General features: G+C 43.2%; 2 protein-coding genes across 15 annotated transcripts in view; one reads left to right on the forward strand and one right to left on the reverse strand.

Moving 5' to 3' along the window:
• ENTPD5 (ectonucleoside triphosphate diphosphohydrolase 5 (inactive)) overlaps positions 1-4,126 on the forward strand; it is a 44,113-nt gene extending 39,987 nt beyond the window's left edge. For 10 of the 13 annotated variants that reach the window (XM_060095862.1, XM_060095860.1, XM_060095856.1 and 7 more), the window contains one exon: positions 1-4,126. In XM_060095862.1, coding sequence (XP_059951845.1) covers positions 1-87 — 87 coding nt within the window. In that variant the 3' untranslated portion in view covers positions 88-4,126. The other 3 variants (XR_009531705.1, XR_009531704.1, XR_009531703.1) reach the window with 3 other exon arrangements.
• The window catches only part of COQ6 (coenzyme Q6, monooxygenase), a 19,872-nt gene continuing 7,412 nt past the window's right edge, over positions 3,895-16,354 (reverse strand). The window contains exons 3-13 of one of the 2 annotated variants that reach the window (XM_060095852.1): positions 13,221-13,355; positions 12,073-12,131; positions 11,655-11,778; positions 8,636-8,766; positions 7,825-7,932; positions 7,498-7,560; positions 7,193-7,300; positions 5,338-5,540; positions 5,145-5,260; positions 4,813-4,979; positions 3,895-4,364 (exon numbers count right to left, since the gene is read on the reverse strand). In XM_060095852.1, coding sequence (XP_059951835.1) covers positions 4,335-4,364; positions 4,813-4,979; positions 5,145-5,260; positions 5,338-5,540; positions 7,193-7,300; positions 7,498-7,560; positions 7,825-7,932; positions 8,636-8,766; positions 11,655-11,778; positions 12,073-12,131; positions 13,221-13,355 — 1,244 coding nt within the window. In that variant the 3' untranslated portion in view covers positions 3,895-4,334. The remainder of the gene's footprint in view (positions 4,365-4,812; positions 4,980-5,144; positions 5,261-5,337; positions 5,541-7,192; positions 7,301-7,497; positions 7,561-7,824; positions 7,933-8,635; positions 8,767-11,654; positions 11,779-12,072; positions 12,132-13,220; positions 13,356-16,354) is intronic. The other variant, XM_060095853.1, reaches the window with a different exon arrangement.

A 16,354-nucleotide genomic window follows, 5' to 3' on the forward strand; every position in this document is an offset into this window, starting at 1 on the left:
CTCACAAAGAAAGTGAACAACATAGAAACAGGCTGGGCCTTGGGGGCCACCTTTCACCTGCTGCAGTCTCTGGGCATCTCCCACTGAGGCCAAGCCGTTCCTCTGAGGCCTGCATTTGTCAACAACCTTGTTAAAGGGAGAAGGAGAGAGGAGAGTACTCAGTTGTATTCTGAGCTAGTCTGGGGACAGCCTAGACTGAAGCCCAGCAGCTGATTTTATCTGGAGGAAGGGGCTTCTGTAGACAGGTCTTGCCCTTGAGTCTATAGAGATCTGGATTTAATTACTTTTACACCTCAAATGTGAACTATTTCCTAACCACTCTTCGTGCACAGCTGGTACCAGAGTCTAAATCTTCGAGGTTCCTTGTGTGTCACAGAGAGCCAAAGGAATAGCTTTGGAACTTAACCTTGGGGAACCCAGGGATGGAACCCTGGGAACCAAAGAAGAATCTCATTTCAACCCTTTCAGTGCCTCATTCCTTTGAACATTTTAATTTTCCTCTTACATGTTAAACTCAGCTGACTGATTGCAATCCCATGACCTATAAACAGCAGTGTTTTCTTTTCCCTGCACATTGCCCTGTCCCACCTTTATCTCCACTCACCTACCCTAAAAAAAAAGAAAGAAAGAAATACCTGGTTTTACTTTCCATGTGTAGTTTGAAGAGGAAAAAAAAAAAAAAAGCCGTATCTGGGGAATTCCCTGGAGGTCCGGTGGTTAGGACTACGAGCTTTCACTGCCAAGGGCATGGGTTCGATCCCTGGTCGGAGAACTAAGATCCTGGAAGCCATGCATGTGGTGTGGCCAAAAAAAAAAAAAAAGGTACCATATCTGAAGTTATGTGATCCGGCTTTGTGTCAGCACCAATCAGCCAGCTGAGACCATTTTAAATCTCGGAAGGATGGAGAGCAACTCACAGCTAGGCAGAAGGGAGGCCATCCAGTTTCTAGGGACATGCTTTGGGAGGGTGTGGCTGCCTTCTACAGACTACCTTCTTTTAATCAACTTTTTGTCGGTAAGCCCTGGGGTAATGAACATGTCCAACTTTATAGGAATGTGTGTGTGTTTTCAGTGCTCGTACCTCTTCTCAGGCTACTGTGTTTATAGTAATCTGTCATCCTAAACTTCTTTTCTTTGTATTTCTAAGAAGTACATCTATACCCTAGCTTTTGGTCTGCGGTGAGAGGCCTGTGGCTGTGCTTTTCAAGGATCTGGATTTTGGTAATAGCCCCTTTCAGTTTGTCCTTTTATTCTGTTTACAGCAGTGTCTCTTTCTGCCCTGGCCCCTGATCATTTTAGCTAGCATCCGCTACATTATTTGTCTAGTTCTAGGGTTTCTGACCCCTCCTTGATGATACCTAACATTTAATTTACTTGGCCATTTTGGCCCACATCCATACAGTGGATGCTCACTTTGAGTTTGAATGTTCAGAGCTCTTGACTTTGTGAATTACTTCCCCTAAACTTCATGATCTTGTACTTTCCCACATAACCACCATTTCCTTGTCTACCCATGCTGCTCTTGGACTTGAAAGATCTTCCAGTAGTCTGGCTTCTACACCTTGGCTCTTTACCTCCAGCTTCTTTCCAGCAGAGTATCTCCCCAGACTTGTACTTTTCACATTCACAGTAGACTGTCTTTCAGCTTTTTCACAAAAGATGTTAAATATACCTGGCCCTCACACCAGTCCCTGGGGAACCTTATTTTTAAAAGTATTCCACTGAGTCAATAAATATTTAACATCTGATATGTGCAAATAACTAGGCAAATTTCTATACCCTCATCCCCCCAAATTTTAGTTTTTCAATTCAATGTGGAATTTTTTCTTCTTCACAGTGATTGTTTTTTTTTTTTAAGTTTTATTATTTTTGGCTGTGTTGGGTCTTCACTGCTGCGCACAGGCTCCCTCTAGTTGTGGCAAGTGGGGGGCTACTCTTTGTTGCGGTGCGCGGGCTTCTCATTGCGGTGGCTTCTCTTGTTGCGGGCCACCGGCTCTAGGCGCATGGGCTCAGTAGTTGTGGCTCGTGGGCTCTAGAGCGCAGGCTCAGTGGTTGTGGCTCATGGGCTTAGTTGCTCTGCGGCATGTGGGATCCTCCCGGACCAGGGCTCGAACCTATGTCCCCTGCATTGGCAGGCGGACTCCTAAACACTGTGCCACCAGGGAAGCCCTTCACAGTGATTTTTAATTATACTAAGGTCACCTTTATACCTACTCTCTTCCTCCAAAAATGCTAATAGAGTGAAATAAGAGAATCTTTAGAGTTGGAAACAGCCCAAAGATATAATCAATCCAATCTTCTACCCATTGCAGAACTCCCTTAACACTTCTAACTGGTTGTCATTCAGCTTCTGTGTAGGCATGTTTCCAGACACCTCATTCCACTTTGGGATTTTGCACTGATGTTAAAACCCCTCCTTCTCAGTGGTCTCAGTTCTGCTCTAATCCCTCCTTCCACAGCCTTTCGGTCTGAAGAAAACTTCTCCCAAGTCCTTCACATTCTTCTTAATATCACTTGACTTCTAGGCCCCCTTCCCATCTTTGTCAAGAGTATGGTGTTAGAACCAGTCATCATACACGAAATGCTGTTCTACAAGATTAGGGGGAGACAATTCTCTATTAGAAACCAAGTTTTCCCAAGAGATGATAAGCTGTGTTCACTAAAGAAGACTCCTCCAGCTTGATGGGTTCAGAGAGGTAAGAGTTCCTGGTCTTTATCACCACAGCTTGTCTCTGAAGCTTTTCTTACAAAGGCCACATATTGTTCAGCAGACACCTTCGGTCATCCCAAATACTTTCAGAATTGTTAGGTAGGTGCATTATAACTCCAGAAATGTATCTACATATTTTCTGATAATCTTGATTAGACTATCTGGAGAATTAACCAGTCTATCCATTATAGGAGCAATTTGGAATGAGACTTTTTATTTCTTAGAAAAAACAATTTGTAATGTCCTTTTTGCCCCTAGCATACCTTTTGGGCCTCTTATTAAGAGTCCTACAAGGCCTAATCTTGATGGTTAGGTTTTCTTTCTGTAAATGTGTTATATATTTCAAATACTAGGACATGGCCTGGCACATAGTGGATTTTGTGTGTTTGTTATCATCATCATATGAAAAACACTGTGGGTTATGGCGGTCCTTGCAAGCTGTGCCTTAAAATTCTTCATGTCTTGCCTGATTCTGTTTGCATACTTCTGGAGAGTCCATGTTCTTCATACCTGGGCTACCTTTCCATTTTTTAATGAAAGATGACCTTTTTTCCCCTACAGTGACCTTTCTGGACTCTGCCAGTCATCACACAGCTTTTTCCAGTAGCTGCCATCTTTCATTCTGGACACATTTTATTCCTGAGATTCCAGGAAGGTTTGTGACATTCACACTTTTTTAGTATCTTATAAATTTTCTGCATTTACCTGAAAAGCTCCCCTGTGGTAACAAATTTTCCATTCCCTAAAATTTCCCAAGAATAGCTTAGGTTGGGTCAAAAGCAGACTGTTATCTTCTCCTTTCATCTGCAAATCAGACTTCTGGGCAAGATGTTGTTTGTGGTATACAAATCTAATGGATCCAAAACTCTCTTCGACAGGTATCTCTGGTACTGTGAGGTAACCGCTTCTAAAGTGCACAGTAAAACAACCCACCCCCACCCGGGCTGGCACCAGCCTGCAACCAAACATGAACAAATTCTGCTGCTAGTCAGATTTTTCCTTTTGACCTGGTTCCTGAGGTCTTTAAACCTGTGCAATGAAATTATTTATTGTTTTATTACAGAATACTGGTGTCCCACAGAGGAACCATAAATGAAATACGGTGCTGTGATGAGGAAATAATAACTAGCATTTTAAGATTTGGTTTTCTTTTCAGAAAGTCTAATATACCTATAATAAAGGTTAAAGCAATTTGTGTTTATTTTGCATTCTAGTGTTACTAATTTTAAAACAGCAATTCTAACAAAAATGCATCAATTGACTATTTCTGATTCTTATCTTTATCAAAAAACAACTGTATAAATTTACAACCAGCATTCTTTTTGAATTGTATAAATCCTCTCTTTAGAAAGGACTGCTAACAAGTGAGAATGAATGAGACGGCACCTTAGCAATCGTTTAGTAATAAAAAGTTCTTTTCAGTCAAATCATAGCCTTCCTTTGGGGTTTTTTTCTTGGCTTGGTTGATATGCCCTCCTCACAGCAAATTATCACTCACTATTTGAGCTCCACAGGTCCATTAAGCAGAGGAGAAAAAGAGACTGCAGAATTCTAATGTAAATTTTATTAAATTAGATCTTGAAAATACGTGATGGTCTTGGGAAAAGATCCAGAAGAGGAGAATTCATTTGCTTGCAAAGGCCATAATCTGTTCCTGGAGGAAAAAATGAAACAAAGTGAGTGATGCTCTGACATTGTAAAGTATGTGGGCAGGTGAAGATAATACTTTATCTAAAGTGATTAAAGCAAAAATTTGGCAAAAGTCCCAGATAGATTCTCCTCCTGAGTCCCTCCAAAGTGTCTTTTAATGCAAGTTTCTCAGGAAAGAAGCTGGCCAAGCAGCAAAAGGAGTTTAAGCATCTTTATCTTTACAAGTCCCTATTCACTATTTTAAACCCTTATATAAGGTTACTGCTTAGATGTGGGCCCTAGCACCAAAAACCCTGGAAGGGATATTTCTGCTCATAACCACTGGGGAAGGTACTCAGATAAAGATGATAATTTTACAGCCAAGAAAATTAATTCAAAGAAACCGAGTCATTGGTGAAGTCATTCCTCAGTGAGCAAGACTCTTGGAGATCTGGGAGAAAGAACTCTCTTACTTTGAGCGGAGATACTGCATTTGTAGCCTGCAAGCCCCACGTCCTGAGCAGCACCAGTGGGGTGGCACTGGTAGAATACAGCCGTTTTAGTAGGTCAGTAGCAGCCAGGAGAGCAGTGTTGTGACGCTGTCTGTCTGTTTCATAAGCTGTGAGGTGACTCATGGAGCCTGAAGGGAAAAGGAAAGGTTAAATCCCTAATTCAGTAGTGAAGTTTTCCTTCCTAGCAAACCAGATGCATTATGTCCACTACATCTAGCTACTGAGGGCCATTTTCCTGATCTTCCCGTATTATAGGACCTTGGGATACCTCTCTAAGGTACTTGAATCCTTACCTAAGTCTTTCCCATTGAAGGCTGCAGTCCTGAGGTGATGGAGCAAGCTGGAGATATCCCCAAAGCCCATGTTGGCACCTTGTCCTGCAAGTGGATGGACTCTGTGGGCTGCATCCCTAAGGATAAAGCAGAGTTCAGGTGTAGCCTCCAGCCTAGAGTGAAAAGGAGTGGCCCTGCTCTGTTATTATCTTACCCAATGAGTGCCAGCCGAGGCCGGACGTACTCTGCAGCATGTCCCAACCCAAGAGGAAACAGTACTCGGCTTTTGGCATCCACCCTGGCTACACTTGGGGGCAGCTGGCGAGCTGAGATCTTAGTGGGCTTCAGAAAGGCAACCGCATACTGCAGCATGGAGCCAGCCGAGTCGATGAAGTCTGTGTGGTTGGCATCACTCCACTGAGTAGCACCAGCCACAAAACAAAGTGAAATTTCATGAGCGACTCCAGCAGGGGATTAACAATCCAACAAGGCAACCATTTTATAACCACAGCCAAGGGTAGTGGGACCTAACACACCTAAACTGATTTGTGCCACTAAAGTGACAAGCCCCTCAAACAAATGCAAAATGCAACTTCCCATCACTTCCCACAGGCTTTAGGATCAAGCCAAACTACTCATGAGCTGCCCCTACCTACCTCTGAGCTTCACCTTCCACTAATCCTACCCTCAAAATACACATGCCAGCCACAAAGTAGCTCACTCTACAACATGCTTCCACACACCCCTCTACTTAGAACGTCCTCCCACTTCTAGTTCACCAGGATAACACCTCAGAGCATGCAGAAGCTATCACCCCTTTTTGTAAACCTCCCTCCAAACCTTCTTCTGTGTGTGTCTTTCTCCTCCATGCTCCCACAGTATCCTATGCATACTCTACCACTGTACCCAAACTGTCATTTCTGTATCTTTCTCCCTCACTTGACTGTGAGCTTCCTGAAAGCAGGGACTATGTCTCATTTGTCCAACTCCAGAGCCTTCTATATAGAAGCACTCATAACTCTTGCTGAATGAATGTACTGCAAAGGCCTATGCCAGGAATATATACTAAATGACCCATAAAGGGTCACCATTTATCTTGGAAGCCACTTCAGTGTGTTCAGTTCTTTTTATCCTTGATGTTACTACAGAGCAGCGGAGCTTACGTTCTTCACTGTAAACCAGTGTGAAGTCATTGGCGAGGCAGTGGGGTTTGGCGGTTAAAAGCATAGGCTCAAGGGCCGGCCTGATTTCAGAACCCAGCTTTGCCACCAGCTGCATGACCTCAGGCAAGTTACCTGTCTCTACGTGAGCAGGATAATAGTACCTACCTCAGTGGTTCACTGAGTTAAATACATAAATACATGTAAAAAAAACTCTTCACCTGTACCTGGCACATAGTAAGTGCTGGAGAAATGTTATCGATCAGTATCATTAGTGAATTTAGATAATGTGACATCTGAACTCCAAAAATATTGGTGTCTGTATTATCTAAAGGCTATGTCTACTCCAGTAATAATTATCATTTGTTGAGTACCCTATAATGTACTAGGTATGTTCCAAGCATTTTACATAAATTCTCTTTCTAAGTCTTTAGACTTTTATTACTATTAAACCCTAACAGGTTGGTGATACTATTTCCATTTTTCAGGAGATTAACAGGTAGAACCAATATTGAACCCACATCTCTCTACAAAGCTTACTCTTAAGCTCACTATGGAAGTGTGCTCAGCCCCTCCCCAGAAACATTTCTGATGAATCAGGCTTCAATGGTTCAGTTACTTGGCATCTGTTAAAAATTATCAAAGTATTACAGCTTCAAAAAAAGTTACTTATCCAAGTAACTACCACCCAGGCAGCTGTTTCAGTCAGCATAGCAGCAGCCCACAACCCTCAGAAGAGCACACAAATTAATTTCTTTGTTTTACATTTTCCTGAGTCCCCTCCTCCACATAATCCACATCAAGTGTTACAGGTTCAAAGGGGCAGCTGGTTGGTTGTTCTTCTTTTCTTACTCAAAACCACCTTTCTGTATCTATCCCAGCAACATATCGTCAGCTGGTGATACTCACAAAGGCAGAGTTAACGGCATCCACAAACTTTTCCTCATCCATGCTGACCAGCTCCGCTGCATGTTCATGGGATGTGGACCAAACCAAGGAACTCAAAGTGTCTGAGAGCTGTGTCAAAAGAACATCAATACCAAGGGCTAAAACTTCTGTTCTTAAGAGCTCTCAAGCACGAAGGAAGACAAGAAGGGGTAACAAAGCTAGCCTGGGCATATTCCCTTGAAACCAGAAAAAGGCTGAGAGAAAATGAAGTTCTATAAGAGGAAGGCTTGATATGTTCAAGCAGACTAGCCAGAAGGACTTCTTACCGGAAGCAGAGCAATGGGCCCGGAGGGGAGAAATCTCTGCCAAGCTACGTTGTTTTCTGTGGCCTACAACAGAGAGGAGAAGAGTTCTTGTGAGAAGTACCCAGTACCAATTATTATTGGTTTTTTTCCCTAGGTCATACGATATCTATATGTATTTTATTTTTTATTTTTTTAACATCTTTATTGGAGTGTAATTGCTTTACAATGGTGTGTTAGTTTCTGCTTTATAACACAGTGACTCAGCTATAGATATACATATATCCCCATATCTCCCCAGTACCAATTAAACCCGAGCAAGGCCCCCAGATAGTGGGCTCAAGATCTTACCTCCGATAAATTCAGAGTAGCCACAACAGCGGACTGGTCATAGTTCCAGCTAACATTTTGGATTCCAGCGGCCTGCCGTACTCCTGAGTTGTGGCCATCTGCACCAATCTGCATGGAGACAAGAGCCTGCTGAGTCTTAAAACCTTTTAATTAACGAAACTGTTCCAGAAGTTTGTCTCTGCCTCCTAAGAGTTTTCTCTACTTCCCACTGGTGGCAAGCCCATCTGTGGCAGGTAACCCTTTATCATGCCTGCCTCACTCCCAGCCCCTAGAAGGGTAGCCATACATATGCGATCCCAGCTTCAATTAACAGACCAAAGCTGGACATCTGATACAAGAGGTGCCAGCCGTAGGTTAAACTGAGCCAAAGTCTCTTGATATTTGAACTAGAAAGCAATAAGGCAGGCGCTGGAGCTGAAGAATCCTGAAGTAAGGTTGGGAACGGCTGCCATGGAAAAGGGGAAGCTGATGAGCAGAAAGAGAAAAAAATGGGAGACGCAAGGAGATGAACGACTACAGGACTCCTGAGAGGGAATGAACAGCCTCAATTTCTGACCCTCTGATTCCTGTCCCTGTAAGGCCAGCTATCCTTTATTTCAAGACCTATGATGGTCCAAGAGATTGCTTCCTGTACAGGATTTACAACAGAACCATCTTAACTGGAGCTGGCTTGAGTGGGTATGGGTCCTTATAACCAAAAGCTTTGCCTAAAATTAACTTTAACTATAGCTTAGATCTAAAACTAGAGATGCTAGAATCTAACAAGATGTGGATATGCGAGACCGCTGGCAAAATAAGAATCTTCAACTACCAACAATTTGGTCTGGAGGATGCTGCCATCACCTAGGGTAATATGAACCCAAGGGCTGGAGTCTGTCATGGAAAATGGATAAGGCCAGGTATAGCAGAGTGCTTTGCTCTTGTAGAGAACGGTCACTCGGTCTAGGGAGGTCAAAAGAGAAAAAACAAAACATTAGACAGTTGGCCCACAGGCTGAGGAAAAAACTAAAGCAAGTCCCAAGACAGCTTATATTTATCTTATCATTTACTCCTAAACAAGAAAAGTAAAGATCTCAAAAATAACTCAGGTGATATATGCTATGGTCTAAGAGCTAATAAATGACAGAGGCCACAGGGATGAATCAGTGTGAGGAAAACAAGGACAAAAAAAAGTAAGCTCTCACTGAATTGTCACCTGCATGAGGCACTCTTCCCATCTTCATGATCCTGCTCCAGTTTCACTCTATGCCTACATGAACCCACATGTGTTTTCAAAGCAAATAGGGTGGGGAATACCACAGACTCAAACATGTTCTAGATTTCATAAGATTTTTCTTCCCACTGGAAGTCATTTTACTTTTCTGATCATAAAAAGTATATGCTTACTACTTTTACTTTGTGTAAAAGTCTGAACCACAAAGAAAGGTTTAAAAAGGGGGAAGAAATCACCTTTAATCATACCACTCAGAGACAGCTAGTTAAAGCTTTGTTGTATAGCTTTCCAAACAACTTCCTATGTGTGTATATGCACACACACCCCACACACACACTCACTCACACACACACTCACACACACAAGTGGGATCATATGACACACTTTTTTTCACCAATATATTATGGGACATGTTTCTAAGTGACTATTAGATCTAAATTATCTTTAGGACCTCCCTGGTGGCGCAGTGGTTAAGAATCCGCCTGCCAATGCAGGGGACACGGGTTCAATTCCTGGTCCGGGAAGATCCCACATGCCGCGGAGCTGCTAAGCCCGTGCACCACAACTACTGAGCCTGCGCTCTAGAGCTCGCACACCACAACTACTGAAGCCTGCGCACCTAGAGCCCGTGCTCTGCAACAAGAAAAGCCACGACAATGAGAAGTCCATGGACTGCAATGAACAGTAGCTCCCGCTCGCTGCAACCAGAGAAAGCCTGTGCGCAGCAACAAAGACCCAACACAGCCAAAAAAATGTTTTAAACAAATAAATTAATTAATTTTTAAAAGACAGATAATCTAGTTTTAAAATGAGCAAAAGATTTTAAATAGACACTTCTCCAAAGAAGATATACAAATAGGGACTTCCCTTGTGGTCCAGTGTTTAAGAATCCACCTTCCAATGCAGGGGACGCAGGTTCTATCTCTGGTAGGGGAACTAAGATCCCACATGCCGCGGGGCAGCTAAGCCCACACACCACAACTAGAGAGAAGCCTGAGCACCGCAATGAAAGATCCCACATGCCACAACTAAGACCCAATATAGCCAAAAGAAAAAAAGAAAGATATACAAATAGCCAACAAGTACATGAAAAGACACTCAACATTATTAGTCATCAGGTAAATACAATCAAAACTACGAGATGGGACTTCCCTGGCAGTACAGTGGTTTAAGATTCTGTGCTCCCAATGCAGGCGGCACAGGTTCACTCCCTGGTCGGGGAACTGAGATCCCACATGCTGTGCGGTGTGGCCAAAAAAAATAAACAAAAAAACTACAATGAGATACCACTTCAGTTACTAGGACGGCTATTAAAAAAAAAAAAAAAAAGGTTGAGGGGAATAAAGTGTTGGTGGAGAAATTGGAACCCTTATATATTGTTGGTGGGAAAGGGACATGGTACAGCCTCTTTAAAGTTAGGCAGTTTATGAAAATGTTAAACATAGAATTATTACATGACCCAGCAATTCTACTCCTAAGTATCCACCCAGAAGAAATGAAACATGTCCACACAAAACCTCGTCCATAAATGTTCATAGCTTTATTCACAATCACCAAAAAGTAGAAACAACCCAAAATGTCCATCAGCTGATGAATGGATAAACAAAATGTGATATATCCACACAATGAAATACTACTGGGCAGTAAAAAAGACTGGAGTACTGATACATACTACAACATGAATGAATCTCAAAAATGCATTTAGGGCTTCCCTGGTGGCACAGTGGTTGAGAGTCCGCCTGCCGATGCAGGGGACACGGGTTCGTGCCCCGGTCCAGGAGGATCCCACATGCCGCAGAGTGGCTGGGCCCGTAAGCCATGGCCGCTGAGCCTGCGCGTCCGGAGCCTGTGCTCCGCAACGGGAGAGGCCACAGCAGTGAGAGGCCCGTGTACCGCAAAAAAAAAAAAGGAAAAAAAAATGCATTTAGTGAGAGAAGTCAGACATTAAAAAATACATATTGTATGATTCTATCTACATGAAATGTCCAGAATAGGCAAATCTCAAAAAACAGAAAGTAGATTAGTGGTGCCAGGGGCTAGGAGTGGGAATGGGGAATGACTGTAAACAGGTACGAGGTTTACTTTTGAGTAATAGGAATGTTCTATAATCATATTGTGGTGATGGTGGCACAACTCTATAAATATATTGAAAAATCACTGAATTGTACACTTAAAATCAGTGAATTATTGGTATGTAAGTTATACCTGAATAAAGCTGTTTAAAAAAAAGAGAGGGGGGGCTTCCCTGGTGGCGCAGTGGTTGGGAGTCCGCCTGCCGATGCAGGGGACACGGGTTCGTGTCCCGGTCTAGGAGGATCCCACGTGCCGCGGAGTGGCTGGGTCCGTGAGCCATGGCCGCTGAGCCTTGCGCGTCCGGAGCCTGTGCTCCGCAACGGGAGAGGCCACAACAGTGAGAGGCCCGCGTACCACCAAAAAAAAAAAAAAAAAAAAAAAAAAAGAGAGGGAGAAAGAACATCCCTGAGATAACTGTTAGAGGGCTTCTTTATGGTGGACATCAATATCTGTAGAAGGGATCCTTCCAGTAAGTCCCAGAATAACTCTAAGATAGTTCATCTTCCAGAAAGAGAGTGGAAGATGGAAGAGATAGATACCTCACCTGACACAGCCTCCAGCTGCTTAGTGAGAGCATGCATGATGACATCGTTCTCCACTATATAGCCCATGTCATCTAAATTATCCTTATCGAACATTATCAGGGCTTCTGAGCAGGCATCCCACACCTGGAAACACAAAGGGAAAGTCTGTATTACAACCCAAGGAAAAGGAAATATTACTCCAGTCCAACTGAGCACTGACTGAAGCAGAAAAACCACAGTTTGTCAGTCCCTCTGGCAGGAAGTATAAGGTGGGAGGAAAATTCTCTCATGAATGCTTCCCTCCTACTTCCTTCGACTGAGTGTAAACTCTGTCTGAATTCCTCCCACATTTACAGAAAACCTGTAATGAGAGAATATGAACTCCAATATCTTAACTCAAGATAGACCAAGATAAGCCAAAGGTGATAAAGGAGGCACCTGCATTCGCCAAAAGGCTCTGTATCTCATGTTGCAGATGTGGTCCCAGGCACCAAAACCTACAAAAGAAAGGAGTTATATATAGACCAGAGCAACCTGATGGGACCGGCATCCCTCCTGGGTTCCCCTTTCTCTCTCCTTCCTGTTAAGTAAGAGGTTGTTTTCAGTGTTCTCCAATAATAGGGAAATACTCTTCACTTCTATCCTGTTTGATGCTAGGAGCTAAGCTACTCTGTTCCCCAGTTCAGATTATACAGCATGAAAAAGACCCAGCTTTCATGATCAAAGGTCAAATCACATTAAAGTGGGGGAAATAATACAGTGGGGGAAATAAACTAAATCCATATTTTCTTTTCCTTCATCATCCTATTGAGGATACAAACTCCCTGGATAAAGACTATTTTTTGCTTAATTCCAGAGCACTAAACAGATTCATTCATTGAGGAGATATTTATTGAGCACTTACTATGTGCCAGATACACTTCTAGGTACTGAGCATAAAGCGGGAAACCAAACAGACAAATCTCTGCCCTTCAGCAGCTGACATTCTAGTTGGAGAGATAGACAATTAAAAAAAATTCATAATAAAATGTCAGGTAGTGTTATAAAGAAAAACAAAGCAGTATAAGGAGCTAGAGAGTCATGCAAGAGTTTAATTTTAGATGGGGTGTTTCTAGATAGGATGGCTTGAGGGAGTAACATTTGACAAAGACCTTAAGACAATTTGCTAACTGGTTCCATGTGTACACATCCATCTACACCCTACAAGCACTTAGCATTCAGGCTCCCCAGCCCGCTATAGGGCTGACTCTGGAAATGGAGAGTATGCTGTTACTAGAAGCGAATGATCGTAATTAGTTCATATAGTTTCAATTCCACCAATTCATAATGACCCAACATCACAAATGATGTCTACATGGACCCACATGTCCCAGAGGTGTCTTCCTCAGACTGCGAGTTGACACATGAACAATTCCAGGGGTCCTCATCTTCGACTATGTACTAGACTTACCAACCCCACCCTCCTCTTCCCACCCATCTCAGTGAGCTCCCTCCTCGCCAGATGCTCTGCTGACTCTGCTCTATGGGACATACTGGAAAGTCAAGAGAGACGAGATTGGTTCTACGACAGAGGATCTTCTACTCACTACTGAGAAGGGTTGCGGAGCCAGGGGAAATGGAGCTGACCCTGTTGCTGTAAGTTTCTGGCAATTTCCCCAGTACTTTCTTTGGACCTGCTTCTAGCAACAGGATTTTCTTGTCACAAAAGTGAATATCATATCCTAAAAAAAAAAAAAAAAAAAAAGAATAAAATGTTATATCATTTTAGGAAAATCAGAATTTATTCTCTTTCTCATTTCCAAGAGAAGCAACATATTAACTAATCCCTTAGCCCTCGGGATACAAATTTCTTACACACATAAAAAGGAAAACATCATGTGGCATCCTAAGCAATAACGTATACTACCATTTCAGTCACGCAAAGCACGGCCTCAAGATTAAGTCAAAGATAAAGAGCTTGTGAAATAAAAGGGGACCAAAAAATAACATCAACTGTGCCTAAAAATCTGGTCCTAAAACATCTGTATAGGGCTTCCCTGGTGGCGCAGTGGTTGAGAGTCCGCCTGCCGATGCAGGGGACGTGGGTTCATGCCCCTGTCCGGGAAGATCCCACATGCCGCGGAGCGGCTGGGCCCGTAAGCCATGGCCGCTGAGCCTGAGCGTCCGGAGCCTGTGCTCCGCAACGGGAGAGGCCACAACAGTGAGAGGCCCACGTACCAAAAACAAACAAACAAACAAAAAAACATCTGTATAGTGAAGTAAAAAGAGGACTTGGAGACTCTGTTACTGGGTCACTGCAGCACAAACACAAGTCCTTCCACAGTGTCTCAGAGAAAGGTGCAGGGAAAAGATAAGCAGTGAGTTGCATGTGACAGAATTTACCAGAGAAGAAACACTGCAGGTTTTACTTAGTAACGGTGAGAGAAACCCCACAGACCTTGACCCCTCTTTTTATTTTGGAATCTAAATGAGAAGAAAGGCACTATTATTACATACGACAAAGAAAGTGTGAAAATCAAGGCTGGCTCCAGTGAAAAAGGAGTGAACTGCGCTGAACCCACCAGGTCAGCACGGCGCTCCCGGTCGTGCGGCAGCACCTGAGCAGCAGTTCTGCCACGGAGGATGGGAGAGGGGCCGTGCCCGCAGACAGGGCTACTTTCTGGCCCATCACATCTCTAGGCTTTGATCTAACAGTAGCCACGGCAACCGAATGCTGCCTGCCACCTGCTCCCTACGGCTCCTACTCCCTGAAGCCTCACCTCCCCAGCAGGGTTCTCTGTACCACACCCGCACACCTCCGCCCCCAGGATAGGTCAGCTGCTTGCTCCTCTAGGGTAGCTTTCATTTCATTCTTCCTTCTGTTAGTATTTACAAATCTTTCTCCTTTGCTAGATTTTAAATTCTGTGGAGGCCAGGAATCATTTCTTTTCCTATCGCTGTACGTCCCCAGCAGCAAATTGCTGTTATCTCCTTAATCCATAAAATAGATAATGTCTTAACAGACATTTTTGTTAAATGAGAAACCAGGAAATATGTAGGAAAACAGTGAGATTTCCATCCCATATTTGCCCTGGTGAGTAGAAATAGAAAAATTATAAAAATATCTATTTTAGGCTATAATACCATTACAGTTAAAGGCACAAACATACACATGACTTAGCTATTGACTGAATTAAATGAAATTATAAATTGTAGGTGACTATCTAAATTTTAAGCTTGAAATCACTTCACTCTATATAGAATCCAAGTTAATTCTGATTTATCAAATAACAACCCAGTGCCATAAATTAATAACCTGCCACACTTTTATGAATAACAGTAGGTTATTATATTAATAATGTTTACTTTTTTCCTGTATATCTATAAGCAAAATTCCATAGAATCACTATTATCATTATCACCATCACTGCTAATGTTTATTAACACCTATATGCCAGGTACAATTATATATGATTTACTGTAGTATCATCTGATATAATCCATACCACAATTTTATGAAGAAAGAAAAGCTATTTTGCTCTAATTATAGAGATGAGAAAAACCAATGTACAGAAATTGTGAGTAATTTATATAATTCCACCCAAATAGAACGTACTGGAGACAAGACTAAGGATTCAAATACATGTAATCTTATACGGACATTTGTTTCTTTACCATTTAACTTCCTTTAAAGGAAAGTTCTTTCTTATTTAAGAAAATCAGAAAAACAATCAGGAGGGAGATTGGCTCAAGATGGCAGAGTAGAAGGACGTGCTCTCACTCCCCTCTTGCGAGAGCACCAGAATCACAACTAACTGCTGAACAATCATCGACAGGAAGACACTGGAACTCACCAGAAAAGACACCCCACATCCAAAGACAAAGGAGAAGCCGGAATGAGACAGTCGGAGGGGCGCAATCACAACAAAATCAAATCCCATAACTGCTGGGTGGGTGACTCACAAACTGGAGAATACTTATACCACAGAAGTCCACCCACGAGAGTAAAGGTTCTGAGCCTCATGTCAGGCTTCCCAACCTGGGGACCCAGCAACGGGAGGAGGAATTCCTAGAGAATCAGCCTTTGAAGACTAGCGGGATTTGACTGCGGGACTTCAACAGGACTGGATGAAACAGAGACTCCACTCTTGGAGGGCACACACAAAGTAGTGTGTGCATTGGGACCCAGGGAAAGGAGCAGTGACCCCATAGGTAGGTCTGGAGACTGAACCTGACCTACCTGCTAGTGTTGGAAGGTCTCCTGCAGAGGCGGGGGGGCGGCTGTGTCTCACTGTGAGGACTAGGACACCGGCAGCAGAAGTTCTGGGAAGTACTCCTTGGCGTGAGCCCTCCCAGAGTCTGCCATTAGCCCCACCAAAGAGCCGGGGTAGGCTCCACTGTTGGGTCACCTCAGGCCAAACAACCAGCAGGGAGGGAACCCAGCCCCACCCATGAGCAGACAAGCGGATTGAAGTTTTACTGAGCTCTGCCCACCAAAGCAACAGCCAGCTCTACCCACCACCAGTCCCTCCCATCAGGAAACTTCACAAGCCTCTTAGATAGCCTCATCCACCAGAGGGCAGAGAGCAGAAGCAAGAAGAACTATAATCCTGCAGCCTGTGGAACAAAAAACACATTCACAGAAAGACAGACAAGATGAAAAGGTAGAGGGCTATGTACTAGATGAAGGAACAAGATAAAACCCCAGAAAAACTACTAAATGAAGTGGAGATAGGCAACC

This window comes from Mesoplodon densirostris, chromosome 4 (genome assembly GCF_025265405.1).
Source record: "Mesoplodon densirostris isolate mMesDen1 chromosome 4, mMesDen1 primary haplotype, whole genome shotgun sequence".
Classification (NCBI taxonomy): domain Eukaryota; kingdom Metazoa; phylum Chordata; class Mammalia; order Artiodactyla; family Ziphiidae; genus Mesoplodon; species Mesoplodon densirostris.